Source organism: Amphiura filiformis, chromosome 5, assembly GCF_039555335.1.
Source record: "Amphiura filiformis chromosome 5, Afil_fr2py, whole genome shotgun sequence".
Taxonomy (NCBI): Eukaryota; Metazoa; Echinodermata; class Ophiuroidea; order Amphilepidida; family Amphiuridae; genus Amphiura; species Amphiura filiformis.
In genome coordinates, this window is record NC_092632.1 from 27407460 (window position 1) to 27430577 (window position 23118).

The 23118-nt window shown below is 36.3% G+C and overlaps 1 protein-coding gene across 5 annotated transcripts in view; it reads right to left on the reverse strand.

Annotated features, from left to right (window-relative positions):
• LOC140152899 (cAMP-responsive element modulator-like) overlaps positions 1-23118 on the reverse strand; it is a 36864-nt gene that overhangs the window by 11390 nt on the left and 2356 nt on the right. For 3 of the 5 annotated variants that reach the window (XM_072175430.1, XM_072175427.1, XM_072175432.1), the window contains exons 2-3: positions 9911-10066; positions 2235-2378 (exon numbers count right to left, since the gene is read on the reverse strand). In XM_072175430.1, coding sequence (XP_072031531.1) covers positions 2235-2378; positions 9911-9970 — 204 coding nt within the window. In that variant the 5' untranslated portion in view covers positions 9971-10066. Of the gene's footprint in view, positions 1-2234; positions 2379-9910; positions 10072-23118 lie in introns of all 5 variants that reach the window. The other 2 variants (XM_072175431.1, XM_072175433.1) reach the window with 2 other exon arrangements.

The window sequence follows — 23118 nt, forward strand, 5'->3', positions numbered from 1 at the left end:
ACGTTCCAATTGAAAATCGAGTGAATGACAGCCAATCTTGGCAGCTTGATCGGAAGGATGAGTCAGATATAATCATATATAACCAATGCAAAAGCAAAGAAGACCTAGAACTGAACATAATGTTTGGTAATAACGTAATAGTTATACATTGTACATCCTTCTAAATGCCTACATGTAATTGGTCCATTATATTGGTTAATATAGTATAAAACAGCCACACTTATACAACCTACAACTGGCTCAATTCCTCAGAATGCAACCCCTTTGAATAGTGTAGCACACGCCAAAATGGCCAGTGAAGCATGCATGTGGAGTCAGTGTCAGGGAGGGTTGGTCATCCAATGGTACTGAGCAAGTGCTAATACAACCTTGCAACAAAAACACTAGTACTTTTAATTTTAATAGGCCCAAATAAAAAAATGTTTGTCTCATGTCCCCCGCCGAGCGATTACAATCTAATGCGGTATGCGTTTTTAACATTTTTATTTTATGAATAAGTCAGGTGTTCAGGGGGTTACCCCTTGAAAACTCACCGGTTTTGGCCCATTATGTTTTGTCAATGACAATTTGTCTTCATTTTTTGAAAATAGAATAAAAATTGTGAAATAAAATTTTAGTTTTGAACAGTTTTCCCCATGAGAAATGCAATGCATGCAGGGGACATGAGACAAACCATTTTTTTTTTTTTTGGCCTTATTATAATGATTTCATGAATTGTATGGTATTTTGGCCCAGCAAATTAGAGTCAGCCCCCTGTCAAACCTCCACGGGAATGTCACATATATTCAAGTGATGGAAGAAGGCAATGGTTTTAGTTCCAAGTGATATTAATATATAGGCCTACATATTCCAAACAGCAACTCTTCAACCTCTTGAAGGCAGGCAATGGGCTGGAAGCATCTGACCTAGGAACTGCAATGCAAGACAGGAGACATGGAGAGCTGTTGTGGTTTGGGAAAAACCATCCAAAATAAGCAAGTAAGCAAGCAACTTCTTTTGAATCAAACAAAACCTGCCACAGTGGATTTACAGCCATAGAGCTGTATGACACTATTGAAAGTAATAGGGGTTATCTCTAACTAGACTTTAAATATAAAACCTTGCAGGTGTCAGGTGAGCTGCATTTATTGTACACATCAGTCATCTTAGAAGGAAGTTTTGGAGAGCTGACAGGGGTGATATGGTATGTGTCTATGAATTCAGATTGAACTACTACTTGCTCACTGTATAATAGATCAAGGAGATACACACATGATCAAAGGCACGCTACAGATGCACTGCCTTTGTTCAAGCAGCTGTATCACACGCTGTCTTGAGAAACCAAATTGGACTATACATATGAATACTTAGGGTTAGGATAGCCCAGAAAAGCTTCTTGTGAAATGAGGCCATTTCCATTGGGATCCATTGGAGGTTGGAGTACAGGTATCAGAACCTGGGATGTTCCCCCTTTATTATGCACAGAGAATCAGAGATGTCTCTTATATAACAGGACAAACGGCTTTATGAGACTTCTGAAACATGACATGCAGCACAGTAATAAAAGATGGTCAGTTGAAAAGCAATGCTGCTCAAAGAGTGGGTTTATGTTTCCAACTTGGTGGAAAAGTGACATCACTTTTGCATATTATAAGCAGTTGATGAGTATCCTTGCTGTTCCTGAAAAGAAGGCATATTTTAAAGCATGCACAAATATAAGCTTTTGAGTCAAAAGTAATCAAGTATAAATCAAAGACTGGGGGAATCTGCACTCCACATAGCCAGGTGTGCAAAACTATGGAAAACCACCATCTCAGATTGTGCACAAAAAAAATAGATACCTCCAGTAATGGCATCTGATCGTAACCCTTAAATGTTACAAACGCTTATGCATAATCGTTATAGTGCATACCCGGGAGATTGCAAACATGCATGCACTAAGAAGCAAAGTTTGCCACAGACATGGCTGATAAAACATGGTGGAATGCGGATTATCCCAGTCTTACCTCTACACAGAACTTCTGAATACCGACTTTTCATCCAATCAAATGAATGCAGCAATTTATTACTTTTAAAATATACAAAGCAGGTGACAAGAGTGATAATAAAAGTGTGATGCATGCTTCAAACCAAAATTCAAAATCTACAATATGTAATGAGAAACAAGACATTAAAAAAAATTAAAATGTAAGCCCCGTAATTCAAAAAGCAAAGTAGCAGAAGCTAAGTGCACTGAAGGCGCAAAAACCACTTGCCTGCACTTGCATCGTCTGGATGGGTGTGGCCTGTATGACTGATGGCTGATTGGCTGCTTGTATGACTGACTGCACTTGGACTGGCTGATTGGGGATTGCTGTCATCACCATGGAAACCGGCACTCCTCCTTGGGTGACTATCACCTTAACAACACACAAAATTGCACGTTTGGATATAAGAGCTAGCTTACACTTTTTTTGTTTAATTTCTTGTTTCTCATCACAATATTGTAAATTGGTGAATATTTAAATAGTACATGTTAGTGGGACATAAAATGTGAGAATTAATATGTTAATGATGTTACTGTTCTGTGTACACTGTACATAAATAACACAATTCAATCTAAAGGTCAATCTTGAGATGTGCATTCACAAACTAGAGGAACTCTAAGTATGTACATGTACTTTATAATTTGCTCATTTAAAAACCAGGTTAGTAATTAACTTACACCCCCGTTAATGTTTCAGTATTTCAAGACATTATTTGTATTACTATCTGGACATATCTGCCTTGCTAGCCCGAGGTACTCACACCTCCGTCACTACGATTTCCACTGACTTTTCCGCTTTGAGGTTTCAGATATCTACCTTAGACCTTTCCAGAGTACACAAAAAATACTACTTTTTCACATAAATACCACTTCCTACCATTTCTCACGTGAAGATGAGACTTCAACAAAACATATTTGGTGCATGTTCGTAAATTTTGAGCACAATTGAGGATGTAAAAGATCAGACTTGTGACCGTTATCGTTGCCGTGTTTTGAATTCTTCCTATAAATAGATGTCGTCAGTGTGACGTCATCACCGCGACATGAGTTCAGGGTGCCCGACTTTTTAACATGGTACCGCATTCATGGCCCTATGGTGAGGAAGGAACAACTAGCTAGGGCCATAATGTTTCGGGCTACTGCCTTGCCCCCCCCCCCTTCTCTCGATCTCTCCTTCTCTCTCTCTAGAGCTCCCTCTCCCTTAGATCTCTCTCACTCTAGATCTCTCTCTGCTTTGTGTGATACAATGCTGTATACTTAAAAAGATAGGACAAATCTGCAGTAGGGGATTAGGCGATCATTTGGGCTATTTACATTTATCGTTCACACTACCCCTTTGGAAGATTCTGGAATCATGTTCCACAGGGGGAGCATGAATTTCAAATAGAATTAGCACATAAACCAAATCTATTTGAAACTCATCCTTCCTCCAATTCAGGACGAGTCAATCACAGAGGGTGTACGAAATTCAAATGGAGCTACCTACATAAATGTGTTGGGTTTTTTTTTTCATTTGAAATTCATTCTCCCCGTGCGGAAGATATTTCTGACATTTTCCACAGGGGTAGTGTATACTTTAAATGGAATAGCCTATAACACACACTATTAATTTATAGTTCACAAATCAGAGAATACACAACTTGGTCAATAACCTTGGTCCATCCATGTGGGTGTATGTGTTCAGTTCTTGACATTTCATTTACAAGAAGAACAATCATTGCTATTTCTTGTAACCCACGTGTTGCACTGCATCGCATCTGTGAAACAAAAACAGCTATTGATTCAATGTGAATTAATTATGCAATTCATTTATTCAAATGATTTTTATTAGCATGATTTTTGAGGCTTAATAAATAAACACCAATTATTGCAAGAAATACAAAACAAATGTGTCGCTTTGCCAATTATTTACTTGGCTGCTCTCTCCCACTCATCAATTTGATCTTCCTTCTACATCGTAAGTCTTCACAGGGAAAGGTTTGTAAATTGTATGCATTTGATTGAGTATTTTCAAGTTTTAATACAAGGAAAAAAATGTCAAAAGTGCATCGGGGGAAATCCCTATGTTATGTTCATGATCAAGCTAAATGAGTCCTTTGTCGCTAATATTGATTTGGAGATATAACCAAAAATAGTACTCAACTTTTTTTTTTTGTATTTTATCGTTCTGAACAACACTTAAATGACCATAACTTGAGAACTGTAAGTCCAATTGTGATGCAATTTTCATTGAAATAAAACTCTGAAAATGGCACATACAATGACATTTAAAACTTAATTTTGATTTTCTTGACATATGACTCATTTAGCTTGATCACCTCATATATTTTATTTTAAGAATTTTTTATTACTTCAAACCAACTGATTAAAATTTTGAAACAAATGTACATGGTTTTTTGCACACAAAATGTCAATTACTGGAAAGAAGTTAAAGAACAGAAGGCTCCCGGTGATTTAATTTAAAAGGGCATTTCGTGATCCACAGCATCGCCCCCCTACTTTTCTCAAAAAAAAGTTGAGATTCTTATACCACTGGACACCTCTGGCTACATTATGTTTATGTACAAAAAATGTCTGTCTCTGTTTTTCCTGCAGGTGGAAATTTTGGTATTATCTGTAATCTTCACATTTCAAGGTGTTTTTATGGGGGGAGGGCAGGGGTTTGCTGGGTTTCATCTTTCCCTTGGATTTCAAAGCTACCCCACATCGGTTACAGCCATAAAGTATCCACAGAATATAAAGGTGCCTAGAAAATGCCACTAAAATGAAATAAACTACTACAGTAAACAGTTCATTGACAAGATGCTATTTTGCTGTTCTCTGAAGCATTGTTTTTTATGACCCTGGTATGCCGGGTTCCATTGCGAGGGCGGGCAAAAAGTAAGCCAGGATGTTAAGTATGCACACGTAAATATTCATGGCCATGCACATTTCGATTGCCACTGATATCAAATCGGGACGACTTCTCTTTCCCCATAGAGGAGACAGCTGGCATTATAATACTGTAGAAAAAGAAAGAAATGGAGCAACAACGTGATAATATACGGTAAGGGTCTTCTGTGCACAACTGCACATTGCATTTTTGTTTTCTTTCTTTTATTTTTCATATGATTCGCACCCACTGCAGTTCAGCGAAATACCCAATACGATCTAAATCCAAATCAACTTTGAAATTTAAAATGCTTAGAGGCATAAAATTTCTAATTGACATCCTGTGTATCACAAATAAACTGTGATTTATTACTTGTGCTAAGAATATTTAATAATACCAGGGAAGGGAAGTGGCACTTCCCATAATAAAATGGGAAATGTTACTGTACATTTGTATAAGGACATGCAAAGATTTGCCACTGTGGAATCAAACTTTTTTACACATGCCTTTCCCATTTACTTCTTTTTCATGTAACAATTAATACACAAATAGAGTCTGAAATTTAAATAAAGTCAATACCGGTACATGTACTGCTAAAATATCCTGCACTACAGTACATGTAACTTATGGCTGCCCTAAAATTTAATATTTTTAGGCTTTATTCATAATTTTTAATAATTTTCATCAAATTTCCCCCCTTGAAAATTGCTTTGCCCCTCCTCCCTTGTCCCCTCCCCTCCTCCCAAAAAATGAAAAATTCCTAACTATGCCCCTGCTCATAATCCCAGTGAAATTTTGGGTCTGAGAGATGTTCCGTTTTAGATGTTGTGAATGAAAAAAGAAAAGTGTCATCCATGTGGTTACCAAACTTGGGAATCAGATTATTGGTACAGCTCAGTCAGTATGAGGTACAACACACAATACGAAAAAATCTGACCATGCCCCTTTAACAAATGAACATTGAATAGGCACCCTATGATAGGCAATATCAGACAAGGGATTGTTTTTAAAAAAAAAAACCTACTAATCATCAACTTGACCTGTTTTATGCTTAGGCCTAAAAAAAATTGTTTGATTGGCGTAACAAAGAAAATTAGGGTAGGTAGGGATTTTTAAATAAAATTTTTAACTTTTAAAGCTATAAATTGCATTTGATAAAGGCCTTGGGAAATTTTTTCTTCTTTTTTTTAAATTTATTTATTTTTTTTTTTTTTGGAAAAAAAAAGTCAGGATCTGGCCTACTTTTAGACTCGGTCAGATTACGCCAATCAAACAATTTTTTATTTTAGGCCTTAAGGAGCTGTTTGGCAAACAATATATTGTATGAACAGACAATCTGAGCGTGCCCCTTCGACTTAGCAATCAAATGGAGAATCAAGAGAATGAAATGTTGAATTCTTCTTGGATTTATACAGTGAGTGGGAGACACTTACACTCAATTTACGTGACCTTTGATAAAAACAATCTATGAGAAAGTGCCAAAACAGATAGGAAGAAAAGAACTTCCATTATAATTATGTATGGTAAAAACCTGAGATAAACATGACATTTTACGATTTACTTGAACATGTACTTTTACTTTATACATACTTTGAGTTTGACAATCAAATCAAATTCTTAGGTGCAAATTGTAATTAAGGGATAAAGTTACAAATATATCATGAAATGTTAAAAATCAAGATATCACTTTACTCCATATTTTATGGATTCACTTCACCCAGAACAGATCTTCAGGTCATCATGGTCACAACACATATAACCTGCAATTGTGCATACAATGTACTACATTCAGCAATTCATAGAAATCGGATGACGTATGAATGTGGTCAGCTTCATTCCATGATCTGAGCAATAGAGTAATACATCATGCATTGTATTTGAATGCAGTTTATAAATACTGACATGCAAAAGTGGGCAAAAACATATGGTAGGTGAAGATGCATAACATTGTGGATTGATATGCTCTAAGAATGCTCAGTAATACTGTATTCTTCCTTCAAATATGTCATGAAGCACAACATTGAATAATTGTTGTCAATTTGATTTTGTGGTTTACTTTCAATACTTTGTTTATTGTTTTGTTTTTTTGGGGGCACACACTGTGGGGTGCCTTGGAGCTAGCTTTCCATGAACACCTACGGAATTAGAAGCATCCCCTTTTCAATGCAAGACTAAATTCTGTCAGATGTCCATGTAAATTAAATTACTATTTAACCTGGTGTCGGCATAGGATTACATGATGATCTTGAATTCAGATTACCGTATTTCGTCAAATAAACGCCCCCGGGGGCGTTACATTTTCCCAAGGGGGGGGGGGCGTTTATTAGAGGTCATTTTTAGCACAACAATTCCCGTTAAAATCATTAGGTAAGCTTAAAAGTCACGCTAAAATGACGAACTATGAACTTTTGACACTGACTTTTGGTTCACTTCCGGGGTTACGATGCAGATTTTCGCCATTTATTGACGCTTATTATTGACCATGTGGGCAACTTGGTAAGCTTACTACACAAGATAGCATGGAAATATCGGAATTTTGAAACATCTTGGTTGAAAAAAAAAAAGTGGTGGGGGGCGTTTATTTGAGGGGGGGGCGACTATTTGACGAAATACGGTATAGATTATAATTTACATTTTTATATTCATACGTAAATTCCTTTAATAATTCACACTCATGAACACAAACAAAAATGCACACCAGGCAACACTCACACAAAAGCACCATAAGAAAAATTTGACAATCATAGTGGCTCCCGAGTCCCGACTGTAACATACAATGTTTGTAAAATGGGCCTAGTATCGTCGACAAAAGTGCACTATTGTATTGAATTACCCAATTAGCATTTATAACTAACATCTGATATATATAGCACATTCTAATAACTTTGTTTAAAAATCCAGAATTTATGCTTAAAAGTTCAAATAGAAAGTGAGAAAAACCAATCGACCTTGATAATTTTGCAGCCACTTGTTGCACACAAGCAACTGCAATGCTCCACTTCTTCAAGGCAATTGGCCTTAGGGCAACAGAGCAGCGTCAGAGCTATATTTAGTCAAAGCCATCAATACGCTGCAGATGTTTATTTTTTCATGACCCAGATTTGAAAGTCGTACCAGGCACATTGTAGACATAGCACTCCAGAACTAGGCATTGTTTCTATTCAGAAAAACATAGAAATAACCACGAAAACAAGGGGATTCTGGTGCTCCCTGCAACTTAATCATTAAATATTTAACAATATATATTGAGGGTTATTATTCATTCTTTGCAAATGAGCAGTCAGTAACATCTTTAGTTCACTGTCTATTATTTGTGCTAAAACAGTCAGATTCTACTCTCATTAAAAAAACAAAAGAACAAAAGCCTAGGTGCCCCGAAACCAGGGGGAGGGGGGAAGCAGGTTAGTAGGGTTCTGTCCTTCTTTGCACCACTGATGAGGTCCAGGGTTCAAGCCCCGACAGTTCTCAAGTGGCTTCATGTGCATTTAGTTTCCAGTCCATATGGTACTCCTGTTTCCTCCTAAAACTGAGCTGTCTTCCCTGAGTATATTATTTCGCAGAAAGAAAAGAAATGTTGATATTATTAATAATGCCATAATCGTTAAATGCCAATCAAACCCAGCACCTTCTAACTAAATTACTGGGCTTTTGAATCCCTTGGAAAGCCCTTGGAAGCTGGTTATGCACAGGTCTACATAAAAAATGTTTGTACCATTAGAAGTTATTACAAATGGTAGGGATACAGCAAGAAATCAAGGAAGAGCAATGTCACATATGGCATGGATAGTATAATCCCAAATTGATATTATCAGGGAATCCATAACAACATCTCCATTGATTTGAAAGTACTCACTACTCTAGGTTGGTAAACAGGAGTAGGATGGATATAAGACAAAAAAAAAAAAGATCAGTTTGCTCAACTTTCAGCTCAAAATGTATTTGAGTCGGTAGGTTAATTTTTTTTTTAAGATTGCAAAGTATTCAGTGGTATCTTCATTCTACAACTTGCCATGGACCCTTCTAAGGTTTTAAGAAACACTTTACAGTTATTAATTTTAGCTCGTTTGCAGTCACAGGCTGTTGTGTAAGACTTTCAGTAAACAGTTCTTGGTCTTGGTCAGTAACACTGAGGCAACTTTAACAGAATGTACATGAACTGTATGACTAAAAGTTCACGCAGTTCAAGAAATATAGTGTTTGTAAACATATACAGTGCAATCAGTGACATCTATAGTTGAATATATTTGGTTTACACCTTTCAAAATCTAAAATTTCACCAATATTAAGTGCTGAGAACTCCATCAAAATGTAAAAAGCTACATTTCCACTTTGTATTTTTTGTGTCGGTCCGGAAAGGGCAATCAAACTTTTTTTAGGCCTAGTCTTTCCCTAGAGAAGTCCTTTTCAGAGGGCTGAGCTTTCAGTACTCTAGTGAGTACCATCTTCAGAGCGAGTGATATTAATATCTGGATTGGCAGGCCTGGATATCACTCCCAAATTGAAGCAACTAGAACAATAAGACCATGAATGATTAACTCTAGATAGTGATGTAACAGGATTAATTAGTGACAGGTGAAAACAAATTTTGAATGCATTGCCCTGCACTATAGGCTATACACTCACTCATCACCTGTCATGTCTAAGTATGTGTGTAATGACACTAGTCATACAGCCTACGGTGCAAGTGAAACGTACATGGACTCAGCATAATGCGAAATTTCCATTGGTTCCGGGTCTTTATGCCTATTCTTTGATAATTAATGGTGAGATGTCGAATTACAGCATACGTCTAGTGCAGGGCAATACACTGAAAAATTGTTTTCACATATCGCTATGGTAATTAATCCCGTTACATCACTTCGGTACTTCTACAGCGAATATTGTTCAGTCAGTTTCAAAAAGAGCGTCAGTAGGGTCACCTAATTCATCATGTTTGCTAGTAAGTATAATACTGGATGACTGTCACCACCTACTCGGAGCAGAATTTTCCATCTAGCAGAACCACTTGGAAATGGATGCATAGCTTTACTCACCTGTTTATCTTCTGTGATGTTACTGTTGTTACTGCTATTGGCATTGGGTTCCTCCTCCATTTCCAGCTTACAGACCCTCTATTAGATCACTGATAACGGTGTAATACTGATGATGCAAATTGCAGGGTGGTAGACTTGGAGTCAAGCCTGCAAAAACTACGCTAAAAGTTTTCAAAAGGAATAACAAAATACAAAGTCTCTTTAGTATTCTATACAATAACTAATTAATATCAGAAACATGTGCTTCTAAGATCAACTTTTGATGAAAAAATATTTGTGCTTGTTTTACATCGATCAGCAAACTTACCCTACAACAAAGGTGAAATTAAGTGGGAGACGGGAGCCTTTTGGCCCACAGAAGAACTCTGAAATGGCCCCTGGTTCCATCTCAATTTTAGTTGACCAGGGGACACTTTTCTCACAAAACTGGCCCCAGCATAGTGAACCAAAAATGTCAAATTCAAAGCAACTACATGTATAGTGCTTATTTAACTCATCCAGCACATCTTAATTTTTATTAGCCCCTTGGTAATTGGAAATGGCCCCTGGTTCTGCCAAATCTTGGTGAACCAGGGGCTACTTTTTCTGCCAAAGTGGCCCCTGGTTCAAGCTCTCTTATTTTCACCCTTGCCCAACGAACCTATATACACATAACAAATCAAGAGTAACACAAAAGTTATCAATTTGGTCACAATGTAAAATACTTGGACCCTCCCAAAAAGGATTTTTCCACACGTCTGCCTGTGTCATACATCTCTCTCCTTTTAAAGTCTTTGACCTGACTGACAGCCTCATCCCCTATTTTTCTTCATTAAAACTGAGATTTGCATATGGTCATTTTCACGGTAAAGGGTGTAACTTTTGATTTTTAGGGTCAAAATTTCAAACCACTTAAATATGTTTCTGTTTACTGAAATCATGCATAGAAGCAACTTAAATTCAAGTAAAATAATGTTTCAAGGCTTAAACCTTTTGATTTCTAATAAAAATTTGACATTTGCATAACATTTTGGTTAAAATCTAAGAAAAATGTATTTTACATAACCTCAGAAAATTTTGACATGAAAGCTGGAATACATGTGAAATTCCATTCCAAAGTAAGTCAACAGATATAAGTTAAATTTTATACCATGTTTTGCTATGTTTGTAATTGCAGTTTTGAAAATTTTTAACATTAAGTGTCATTTACAATGGAAATTTCCAAACCTTAAACATATTTTTTAAGTTTTAATTGGGTTCCTAAAATAATTTGAATGTCTAACTTCATGTACAAATACTACTTGATGAAAGGAACCTCCCAGCCAAGTTTCACAGAAATTGGAGTTATTTTTTATTATTGGCAATTCAAGCGATTTGTGTTTCGGAGGCTTCAGTTAACAACACAGGTGATCATAAAAGTAAAATATTTAGCTAACTACTACAAGTTGACATAAAAAATAGGTAAAAAATATCACAATTACCAATTTTCATGCTTTGCTTCTAAGTATTGAATTTCAGTTGTGACAAAAATTAAATTATCACAGCAAGTCATTTTTTTTTTTTTCTTTGTTTTCATGTTAACAATTGTTAAACATTGCAGGAGTTGTTTTTTTGAAAACAACAGTGTTGGGATCATCTAAGCTGTTATTTTCTTGTGTGTATTGAATCAATGATTCTATGTGGCAGATATTGTAGATTTATCACACATTAATTTTTTTCACCCATTTGTTAAGTATGGTGTTTTTTGCATGTGAAGCCTCCGAAACAGGCTTTTTAAGGTATCAGTATATTTTTCAAACATTAACCATAATGTCAATTTTTTTATAAATTTATGACATTCTGCACATATCAAGTAATAATTACAATGCAGATATCATTATGAAACACACCAATTTAGATATGCATAGATGATAATTAAGTTTACTGTTGTTTCGGAGGCTTCATTTGTTTCGGAGGCTTCAATTGTTAACGGAAAGTTTGTATTGGGTCCCATTTTCAAACGGTGATATATATCTCCACGATTTAAAAACATGTGACTTGAGGATCTACTTTGCTACATTTTGATAAATAGATTGGATGAGCTCTTTTATTTATATTTGCACAAGCTTGCTGAACAGTTTGTTTCGGAGGCTTCAAAAAGTTAACGGAAAACGGCTATTTGAAGTCAAGATTTTATAAAAATTTTTAAAGCTTGCAAATTGGCTAATTTTTGTTACCCATTTCAAGTTAAGATAACAACTGTTATAAATCAAGAAGAAGTGAAGAAATAACCAAGAATTATGAACCAAAGCTACACCCACAAAGTTTGTTAACAATTGTTAACGGAAAATGAAGCCTCGAAACGACAAATATCAAGTCCGGTTCTCAAAAATACAGGGCCGTTCACAATTAAATCTAATGTGGCAGTGTTTACTGAACATATGACTGTACTTTCAGGATAAGAAAAATTATCCATGAACTAACTGAAGAAAACACAGGGTTTTACAAAAATGTTACTGTTTTTATAGTTTTTCAAAATGGCAATATTAAGTACATTTAAGCCTGCTAAAACTGAACGCAGTAACTCCCAAAGCTGATTATGCTACCCAAGGTAGCTGCTAACTAGATGACTTATGTGGCCAAAAATTATGGAATTCTGTGGCTTTATTAGAACACTACGGATTAAAATGTTAAAAATCCAAAGTTACACCCTTTACCGTGAAAATGACCATATACGTATGAGAAAAAACTCATATTTGTCTCATTACTGCAGTGAAATTTAAGGCCAGTATAGTTCATTTAGATGGTGTGAACAAAAATGTGGTGAATTGTGGTAACCACACTGGAAGTGAATGCACTTTCTTTTGGGGCACGTTTTTGCTTCCCATATCAACACCCCATACCCCCCCCCCCCCCCCTCAATCAAAACCGCTGAAGCAATACAACTCAAAATTCAAAAACATTGCTTTAATGGTAGGTCTCAATGACCATGATAGAAAATAGAACATGAAAAATTGGACCACATCCGTTTTAAAACTATTTTAAGAAAAAATATAAAATAAAATGATACAAAATGTATCCAAGACGCCTTCTCAAAAATGGCTTTTTATAGTAAAAAATGGCGTATGCATATTGATTTTGCATTTATTTTCAGATTGCGGAAAAACAGAACACTTGACAAGAATATTACATAAATTATAAAAGACTAGCGGTCACCCGTCTTTTCGCGGTCAGAGTGTTTCGCGGTTGGTAAATTTTGTATATTTTATGTACATGAAATTGCAATTAGATCATGATCGAAGTCTTCTTGCCACCATATCATATCCACCGTGAGAAGTCTTGCCCCTGTGGGATGCTGGGCCCCCGGCCCCTGATATTTAAAATTTTTATGCATTTGTTTATACATTAATTTTTTCGCCCATTTTGGACAAATTTGTTGTACCTTTTAGCCCATTTGTTAGCATTTTCGTCCAAGTTTGTCCATACCCAACCTTGAAATGTACCTTGCTGCCCCCTGCAAAAGTCCTGGCTACATCACTGAGCAGATGAACACAATTTTATTTACTTCCCTCTTGGGCCCCTATGGTATGCTGGCTACGGATATTTAAGATTTGTATGCATTTGTATGCATTTTGTTGTACTTTTTATTTGTTAGCCCATTTTGGATAAATTTTGTTGTACCTTTTACTTTTTAGCCCATTTGTGACAATTCCCCCATGAAATTTGCCTTGCTCTCCTCTCTCTCTCTCTCTGAAAAGTCCTGGCTACACCACTGTGCAGATGTAACAATTTTATTCACATATCCTTACACTCTGTTTCATATAACATAGCATGGTAAAATTCAGTGGTTTGATAAGGCATGCAAATAGGCAATTGGATCATATTATAATTAGCGCAATTTATAACTACAATACCCTGGATACACCAACAACCCCTATGAGATGTTCATGTTGGCAATCTTGACCTCAGTAAAAACATTATTGATGTGTGACTAATTAGGTGTTCATACACAGTCCCTGATATTATATAATATTGTGTGATTGCTTAAAAGGGCATTTCGTGATCCACAGCCTCATCCCCCACTTTTCTAAAAAAAAGTTGAGATTTTTACATCACTGGAAACCTCGTGAACATAATGTATATGTACAAAATATTTCTTGTAGATTAATTCGTTTAGCAAAGATATCGTGAAATTAGAATTTCGTTCTGGTGCACCAGAACGAAATTACAACGCATTGTCTATGGAGCAGTGTAATACACATAATCATGCATAACTCATGAAGCATAAAATCGGAATCAACTGAAATTTTGGGAATAGGTTTTTTCGTGGATATCTAATGAAAAATGACATAAATAGAGGATGCTAGGATCACGAAATACTCCTTTAAGGTATCTATAATAAATTACTGAGTTTTTGAATTGGTAAGTTCAGTGACCATGTTGACAAATTGGTTGAATAAACAATAGATGTTAATTTAGTTTCACCTGGTGCAGGGCAATTTGAGGTGCAGTCTCGGAATAATCAAAATAAATGTACAATTTTGTAGAACACTTACTTTCAACATTGGCAAAGTATTTTGCACAGACACTGATTATGCTGCTAACCTGTGAGTTACGGTGAGCCTTACCATGCTTACCAGACCTGTACCTACGTTGCTATTAAAAAAGTCACCCATTTTTCTTAACCATCTGTCTCTATGGGACAGGAAATTGTCAAAAGTTGGGGGGAATCTTCAAAAGTCACCCATTTGGGCTACAAAATCACAGTTTGGCAACCCTGTTTAATTTGGGTGATTTGGAGACTTTGACCTAATTCACTGATTATGCCGCTAACCTTTGAGTTACGTTGAGCCTAACCAGACTTTTGTACCTGCATTGCTAAAAAGTCACCCATTTTTCTTAACCATCTGTCTCTATGGGACAGGAAATTGTCAAAAGTTAAAAAGTCACCCATTTGGGCTACTAAATCATAGTTTGGCAACCCTGTTTAATTTGGGTGATTTGGAGACTCCTAATTCAATAAACAAACATTTAACTGTTGACAATATGTTCTAGTTTGAACACTGGCATGATAATGTTGACAAATTAGTTGAATAAACAATGCATGTTAATTACTCAAGTCAGATTCTCCTGTGTAATGGTATGAGTGACCCAATCTCAGCATTGATCAGATCAGACATAGGATTTGCGGGTGTTCATGTTAAACAGCATGACTGTATTGTAGTGTATTGTGACTGTTTACTCAGTGTTTAAGGCCGGTCACACTATGACGAATAGGGGTGAACGGCAAGCGACGTTAAGCTTTTAATTGCAATTTTGAATTAATTATTATTGATATTGATGTTAATATTTTTGATTATTATTGATATAGATATTAAAAGTTTAGATTATTATTTATATCGATTTTACTATTTTTGATTATTATTGATATTTATATTGGTTTTTTTATATTATTATTGATATGTGAAATATTTTTGATTATTATTGATATTGATGGTAATATTTTTGATTATTATTGATAAAGATATTAATAGTTTTGATTATTATTGATATGTGTAATATTTTTGAATATTATTGATATGTGTAATATTTTGATTATTATTGATATCGATATTAATATTTGTGATTATTATTGATATAGATATTAATAGTTTAGATTAGCCCAGACAACGTCCGGATTTGGTCGCTAGTCTCCGTTTACTGCCGCAGCCTTTCGTCCCTTGCCGTCGTGTTGTCGCTAAAGGTCGTTCCCACTCGTCACCAAATCTTGTTTTTCCTCTTTTTTGTCGCCGCTTTGCCGTCAACATTTTGTGATTTTCACGTTCGTCACCTTTCGTTGCTTTATCGTCCGTCATAGTGTGACCGGCCTTTACTCAGTGCTTAGCTCGCAGGTTGCTTGCTAGTGCCTTTGAAACTAATTAACATAATTTGACACCCTTAACGTAAACAAAAACAAAATTGGACGTTTTATTGGGGTGCGGACAACCTTACTCTCATAACGCAAAAAATCCGTTTTCGAAATAATGTAAAACGTAGAAGTTTTTAGCCTTACAAAGTCGCCAAACTCAGTAATTTATTATAGATACCGACCATTAAACCTACAATGTATTATCACTAAAATACTAAATTACTGTAACTTCTATCAGAATCTAAAACTTTCCTCAAAATTTAGCAAATTTAAAATCAGTTTGAGCCAGGTGGTTGTATGACACAACAGTCCCAATTATGGCCACTTCCTCTGTGACTGCAGAGTAAGACATGGACCCTGTGTATGACGTCAATACGACTCATAGCCGCTTGCCAAACTTCAAAAGAATTGCCCTGTGGAAAGGCACAGCTCTGTGAATACAGAGAAATTTATTTTCGCTACTGGTTATTTTTTATTTTGCTGCTACCATTCCCAAAGTGTTTTGGATGGCAAAACTTAATTTTAATTCCAAGACTGTTAGTGTTATTTCATTTTCAAAATTTTGCACTATATCTACAATGTACACTTGTATTCAGGTGTTTGTTAACCACTTTATGATCATGAGGTCGAGACCTCATGAGGTCGGGGGAGGGGGGACTCATGAAATTTATGAATGCGAACAATCAACTATTAAAACAATCATCCCAACTAAAGACAAGATCTTCAAAAAACAAGTATATTTTTTGTAACATTGTCTTTTGGGCTTTCATGCTGGACATGAAACGGTTTGAAACCCTACATATTTTCTACATATGGTGGAAATTGCTCACTTGATTCTACTCCTTACTCCCTATTCCAGAAAAATACAGCACTAATTTTTTTTTAATTCAAGCCCAAAGACTTGTACAAACACTGATTTCAAGTTATGCATTCTAACTTTCGGAAAACCCATTTTCTAATGTTATTTAACCAATTGTCAAAAATAACATAAAATATTAAAATTTTGAACTCACTCTTAGCCTATAATCAAGATTTTAAATGCTTCGACTTTTGCAAAGTCTTAAAATTTGGAACTAGATCTGTAAGAAAAAAATGCAAATTGCATATTTTTGGCCTAAATTTCCCTCAAATTGTCCAAATATTAAGATTTGAATGTTATTGCCAGTTGAGTTACGAACTAAAGGATTAGGATTTAGCTATGTTTCATTTGGTAAAACAAGGTAATATTTTTTAATAGGGAGGGCAGGGTGGTCTGGGTGGGAGTAAGTTGTGGTAAGATTCCTCTTACAATGATGCACTGTCAAGAGTGTCAACTCTAATGCATGCGGCGTGGGTCTTACATCAGTGTTGTAGGTCTTGACACCAGGTTTTGCAGGTCTCGGATAACAAGTTTTTGGTCTCAATCTCGGTCTCAGACCTGAAAAGTCTCGGTCTCAAACTTTTTTAAGTTCGAGACCTGTGCAGATCTGAACAAAAAATGTATTTTCTTGTTCTTCATTTTACTTATTTTTTACCTTAAATTTCAATGAATGTTGAATAATTCAATTATGTTGCCATTTGTTTTACAGGTGCAGAAATCATATAATGATAATGGCATGTATGATGGCACTATTTAGGGACTTTACAATAAATGGAGTTATATCAATGAATCATAAGAGATCATGTTCGGATGTGAGCTTCCAATTTCAGTTCATGATTAGGTGGCGAAAGCGGGAGGGACACCCCCCCCCCCCCCAAATTTGCAAGGTGGGACGTCCCCTCTAAAAATCATAATAGAAGAAAAAATAAAGCAATACTTGCCCTGAGTATCTTCTTTTTAAACACAGGCATGCAATTGCACTTTCGTACAAAAAAACTACGTATGCGCGTGAAATTAGGCACAAAGTATCAAAAACAGGATGAAATTAAATAAAGTTGCGGAAATTTTTACTAAAAGCAAGGCGGTTCTCAAACCACGAGTCTCGCATGCTTTTGCGACCGCCTGCTTTTGCGATTACTTTTGATAGAAGTAAATGAACCTGCAACAACCTATATAGTGATTTGCCTGTTCAATTTGTGACATGATCTGGTCCATGGGGGCCAAAGGTGGCAAATTGGAAATGGAGATAAAGGCAAAAATATGGAGTAAAAAAACAATAAAATACATAAGAAAATAGACCTCACAAAATGTCAGAACTTTAGAACCAAGTATATGCTAGACCTTTGGTGTTTTCAGTATATGATAGCTATTAGTATTATAATGTTTGTGTAAGGTAATGATTATTGTAACTCAATTTTCAAAAATGCCTCCTTTTGGCCCCCATGGAGCAGATCGTGTCACATTTGAGCTTGATTGGACCAATATTGGAACCTGACCTTTGACCCCTAAACTTTGGTGGTTCTCGGCTGGGCACAATTACCTGGCTGAAGGTGACTGTACCCACCAAATCTCATGCCCATCCGACAGTTTTTACTAATTTGACCTCAGATGACCCCTAGTGACCCCGAAATGACCTTCCAAAAATTTGCCTTTAAAATGTTGACTGTACCCATCAAGTTTCATGCCCATATGAGTTTTTAGTAATTTGACCTCCGATGACCCAAGAGTGACCTCAGATGACTTTGCAATGACTGTCCAAAATTTGGCTCTAAATGATGAATGTACCCACCAAGTTTCATGCCCATGTGACGGTTTTTAATAATTTGACCTCAGATGAACCCTGGATGACCTTGGATGACCCCAAAATGACCTTAAAAATATTTGACTCTAAATGTTGACTGTACCCACCAAGCTTCATGTCCATACGACAATTTTTGGTAATTTAACCTCAGGTCAGGGTTCGATTTAGAGGGGTTTTACATGCACAAATGCATGTAACTTTGGCTCTGTGCATGTAGAATTTTGCCTGTGCATGGCCGTTGTAACGGGATCCGATACCCCTGGGTACGTTATAATAAATCACGCCCTCTTTGGGTCCTTTGAGTCTCCATCATGGCAGAATAGCAACTAAACCACGTCGTCTTTGCCTCCTGATTTATTGTAGTTTTATGAAGCGTTACATCACGCAACATGGTGTCAGAGTGGTCTTCTGACATTGTGGAGGACTCCCGCCCGTACTGAAACGAGTCCAGTCGCCGTGGACGTCGTTAAGACTGTGAAAATGCAAGATTTCATCTGGTCATCGGGGCGTAAAATATAAGCTTTCTGAACAAACTTCGTCAGTTTCCGTGAGAAGACGATTGGCCGAAAGTTGAGGTGACGAGCTGTCGTACCTAATTGCCTACGGCTGTGTTTTAGAGAATTGATGGAAGTGCGTATCGGCGAATGCATGAATGTGAATCTGGTCCAAATTTTAAGAATGTCTACTGTATAATCGTCCTTGAGTGTGGACACCAGCTTGGAAGAACTGACGTTTGTAAATCGTCATGTATCATAAACTGTTTGCTGAGCTAATGTAAGCAAGATTGCAAGCATAATAAATTAAATAAAGCAAGTGACAGTGAGCTGTACAGTGTACAGACTTGAACTTTTGTTGATGATGAGTCAATCTTCAACCGCCTTGAGTTGAATTGTAACCCGTATGTATATAGTTATCCAAGACCCTTAAAACCGTGAGGAAGCTATACTATTGTGGTTAAATTTTGCAATCCAAGACCCTTAAAACCGTGAGGATGCAAATGGACTTAGTTGGTCATCAAGATGCTCAGTCCAAGAGATGAGATGCACCTGGACTCGAAGAAATATCAACAGAAGCCCAGCAACACAGTGGATGTTTAGCGGTGAAAGGATCTGCTTTTAAAATGGGACTTGACTTGCTGGTCATTGCTGCCTTCTTCAAGCATGGAAAATACATCATTACATGGACAGATTACATTTATATTCATGATATTGTGAACATTTCAAAAATCAAAATTGAAGATCAAAAGTTTGAAAAAAAAAAAATGACAGATAGAGCAACTTTAAGTTTAAAATAACATGTGTGACATAATCTAATAACAAATCATTCTATGATTGAACTTCATCAACGCTTTTAATGGACAATTTGAACAATGAGACTTCAGCAACGATGAACAAACTTTCTGGGAATTACGCAGCATACCAAACTTTGTCGCCAATCATCTGTTTAAAAAAGAGACAATAATTTTTCAAGTATGAACTGGTACCATCAGAACAGAGCTTTTGGCATATTGTTTATTTGTCAAAGTCATTGTTTTCATTGAAGGAAAATATCCAAAAATCGTAATCCTTGTTCTGGAGATACCGTACTTGTGTTACTTATAATGACTTTTAACAAAAATCGCAGGTATTAATATAATGAACAGTTTTATTTTAATCACAACCACATGGACAGTCAAATTGACAATATGAACACTTGAACAGATTCATAGAATTTTTTTAAATCATTTTTTCTAAAGGAAAGGAGATGTAACGGGATCCGATACCCCTGGGTACGTTATAATAAATCACGCCCTCTTTGGGTCCTTTGAGTCTCCATCATGGCAGAATAGCAACTAAACCACGTCGTCTTTGCCTCCTGATTTATTGTAGTTTTATGAAGCGTTACATCACGCAACAGCCGTGTGTCCTGAACTCGCCACCCTTAGCGTTACATGACAAATATTATGAATTTTTACACCAACCGGGTTTCTAATTAGATTATCTCGACAATCATCAACCCTAAACTAGCAAAAGTATACATTTTTAGAAAGCTGAAGGCATAAGCAATTCAAATATATACATTTCAACTCATTATACAGGGTGACCTGCAAGTTATACAGGGTGGAATAAAAAGATTTTGATAAAAATGGGTCACTCAATGCATTGCTTATTAACAACTTACAGTAATAAACTGGAAGTAAACAACATTCATTTGGTTAGAGGATATGGAGAGCCAACTGACTTTAGAAGAAACCAAAATCACAGCTGTTTGGTAATCTCGGAATATAGGGTGTCCCAAAGTGTTAGATTTTTTTACAATTCAACATATTTTGAACCTAAACATTTTCCCCTAACCCATACAGAAAAAAAAATATGTCCATATTTAGATTCCTCGTCAAATTTCCTTCAGAAATTCTATACTTTGACTATGATAGGATAAGTAATTAAAATTTTACAATAACTTTTAGATTTTGAAGACATCTGCATTACTTACTACAGTGTTTAATATGACAACGGGTAGGTTTGTATGGAAAAGTTTATATTTTCTAGACTAAACCAATCATAAATTATTAAAAACAATTAGTAGAATTGTTTAGCTGTAAGGCCATGAGTGTTTTAGATGCTAAATAGAGTCCAAATCCAATTTACAGCCTTTACAGAAGCAGATTACGCACTAAAAATACCAATCCCATAGAGTTTGTGTGTACCACATCCCCACCACCACATCCCCACCACCGCCACCCTGCCCATTCTGAATTCTATGAAGCACAGTGTCAGTATTAAAAAAGCTAAAGTATTTCTTTTTACAGGGTTGAAAGTGCATTTTATTTAGCAATAAAATGAGACCACAAGCATGACAATACCTTCTTGCTTGACAGAGATATCATCATTTGTTTTGAGTCGACTTTGGCAAAATGTAACATCGCCACCTTTTTTTGATGGCGAGCTCAAGACACACGACCGCATGCAAAATTTTGTGCTATTCAGCCCATTTTGAGGAAAAAACCAGAGTTGTGCATGTAAATTTTATTTTCTAAATCGAACCCTGCCTCAGGTGACCCCGCATAACCCCAAAATGACCTTTCAAAAATTTGGCTCTAAATGTTGACTGTAGGCCTACCCACCAAGATTCATGCCCATACAACAGTTTTTAGTAATTTGACCTCAGATGACCCCTAGATGACCTTGGATGACCCTGAAATGACCTTCTAAAAATTGGCTCCAAATGTTGATTATGCCCAACAAGTTTCATGCCCAGGTATTAGTAATTTGACCTCAGATGACCCCTGGATGACCTTGAATGACCCCAAAATGACTTTCTAAAAATTTGACTCTAGATGTTGACTGTACCTACCAAGTTAATGCCCATACGACATTTTTTATTCTTAGTCAGTGGGAGTGGTCTAGTTCGTAGACACATTTCTGATTGGACAATCGCATGATTTTGGGTGCCGTCTATCAGGCCGTGAGCGACCCCACGTCATCATGCGTCTTGATAATCCGTAAAAGCGCGTGTAGAGATGCGCGTATGTATCGCGCTGGATGCGTAGACTAGTGCGGAATCGTGAGCGCTAGCAGTACGCGCAACAGAATACGTAAAGTTGTAAACAAGTTTCGTTCATTTTATAATGAGGGAGTTTTTATGACGGTAACTTAGTTTTTGCTTTAAAAAAATTGTTTACAGTTATTAAAATAATATTTAACTGACTAAGAATGAGAATAAACGCTAGGAATTTTTTATTTTGCCTATCCTCTACCTATGATAGACGACAGGCAGGTCCAATATTTTTTATCGTAGTGGATACGCTGCGCCGGCATCCACTACTCAAAATATTGGACCTGCCTGTCGCTCATCACACGGTAGAGGATAGGCAAAATAAAAATTCCTATCGCTTATTCTCTAAGTAATTTGACCTCATATGACCCCTGGGTGACCTTGGATGACCCCTAAATGACCTTCCAAAAATTGGCTCTAAATGTTAACTGTACCCACCAAGTTCCATGCCCATACGACAGTTTTTAGTAATTTGACCTCAGATGACCCCTAGATGACCGTGGATGACCCCAAAATGACCTTCCGAAAATTTTTGCTGTTTTCTTTAAACGGATATATTTTACTGCATTTTAAAAATGTGATATATTCAACTGTTTGAGAATTATTTATCATATAAAAGGAACACGCATAGCCCATTCAGCTCAGGTCCACATGCTGTATAGAATATTAAATCACAAGTCTATAATACAATGCACCATATCGAGATAGTATGCAACTTTCTTTATCTGCATCAACAATAGAATATTGATTTAAATAGAATTGAATACATCTCTACATTTTGAGTTTGTGAGCGATCAATTTCTAGCCAATCAGATAGGACTTCTTTTCTTGTGTTCGGTGAAATACTAATCGCCCGTCGCTCACCAACGGAGTATTAAGACATGATTCATTGCAGCGAAACAAAATATTTTAATACAGGGTGTCGACACTGTGCCCCACACACCCCTATCGCTGTGTGTGTTCACCGCCAACCACGGACTCTGTGTATTGCTATCCAACCGTGGACGTGTGTATGGTGTTTTCATTTCCTAACCTTGGACTAAAATGGCAGATTTTTTTTTGTGTGTATCTTGCTTTTTTAGAATAATTTTACTGGATTTTAATTTTTTTTAATTAATTTGAGAAATCCAGAAAAGATCACAATTTAT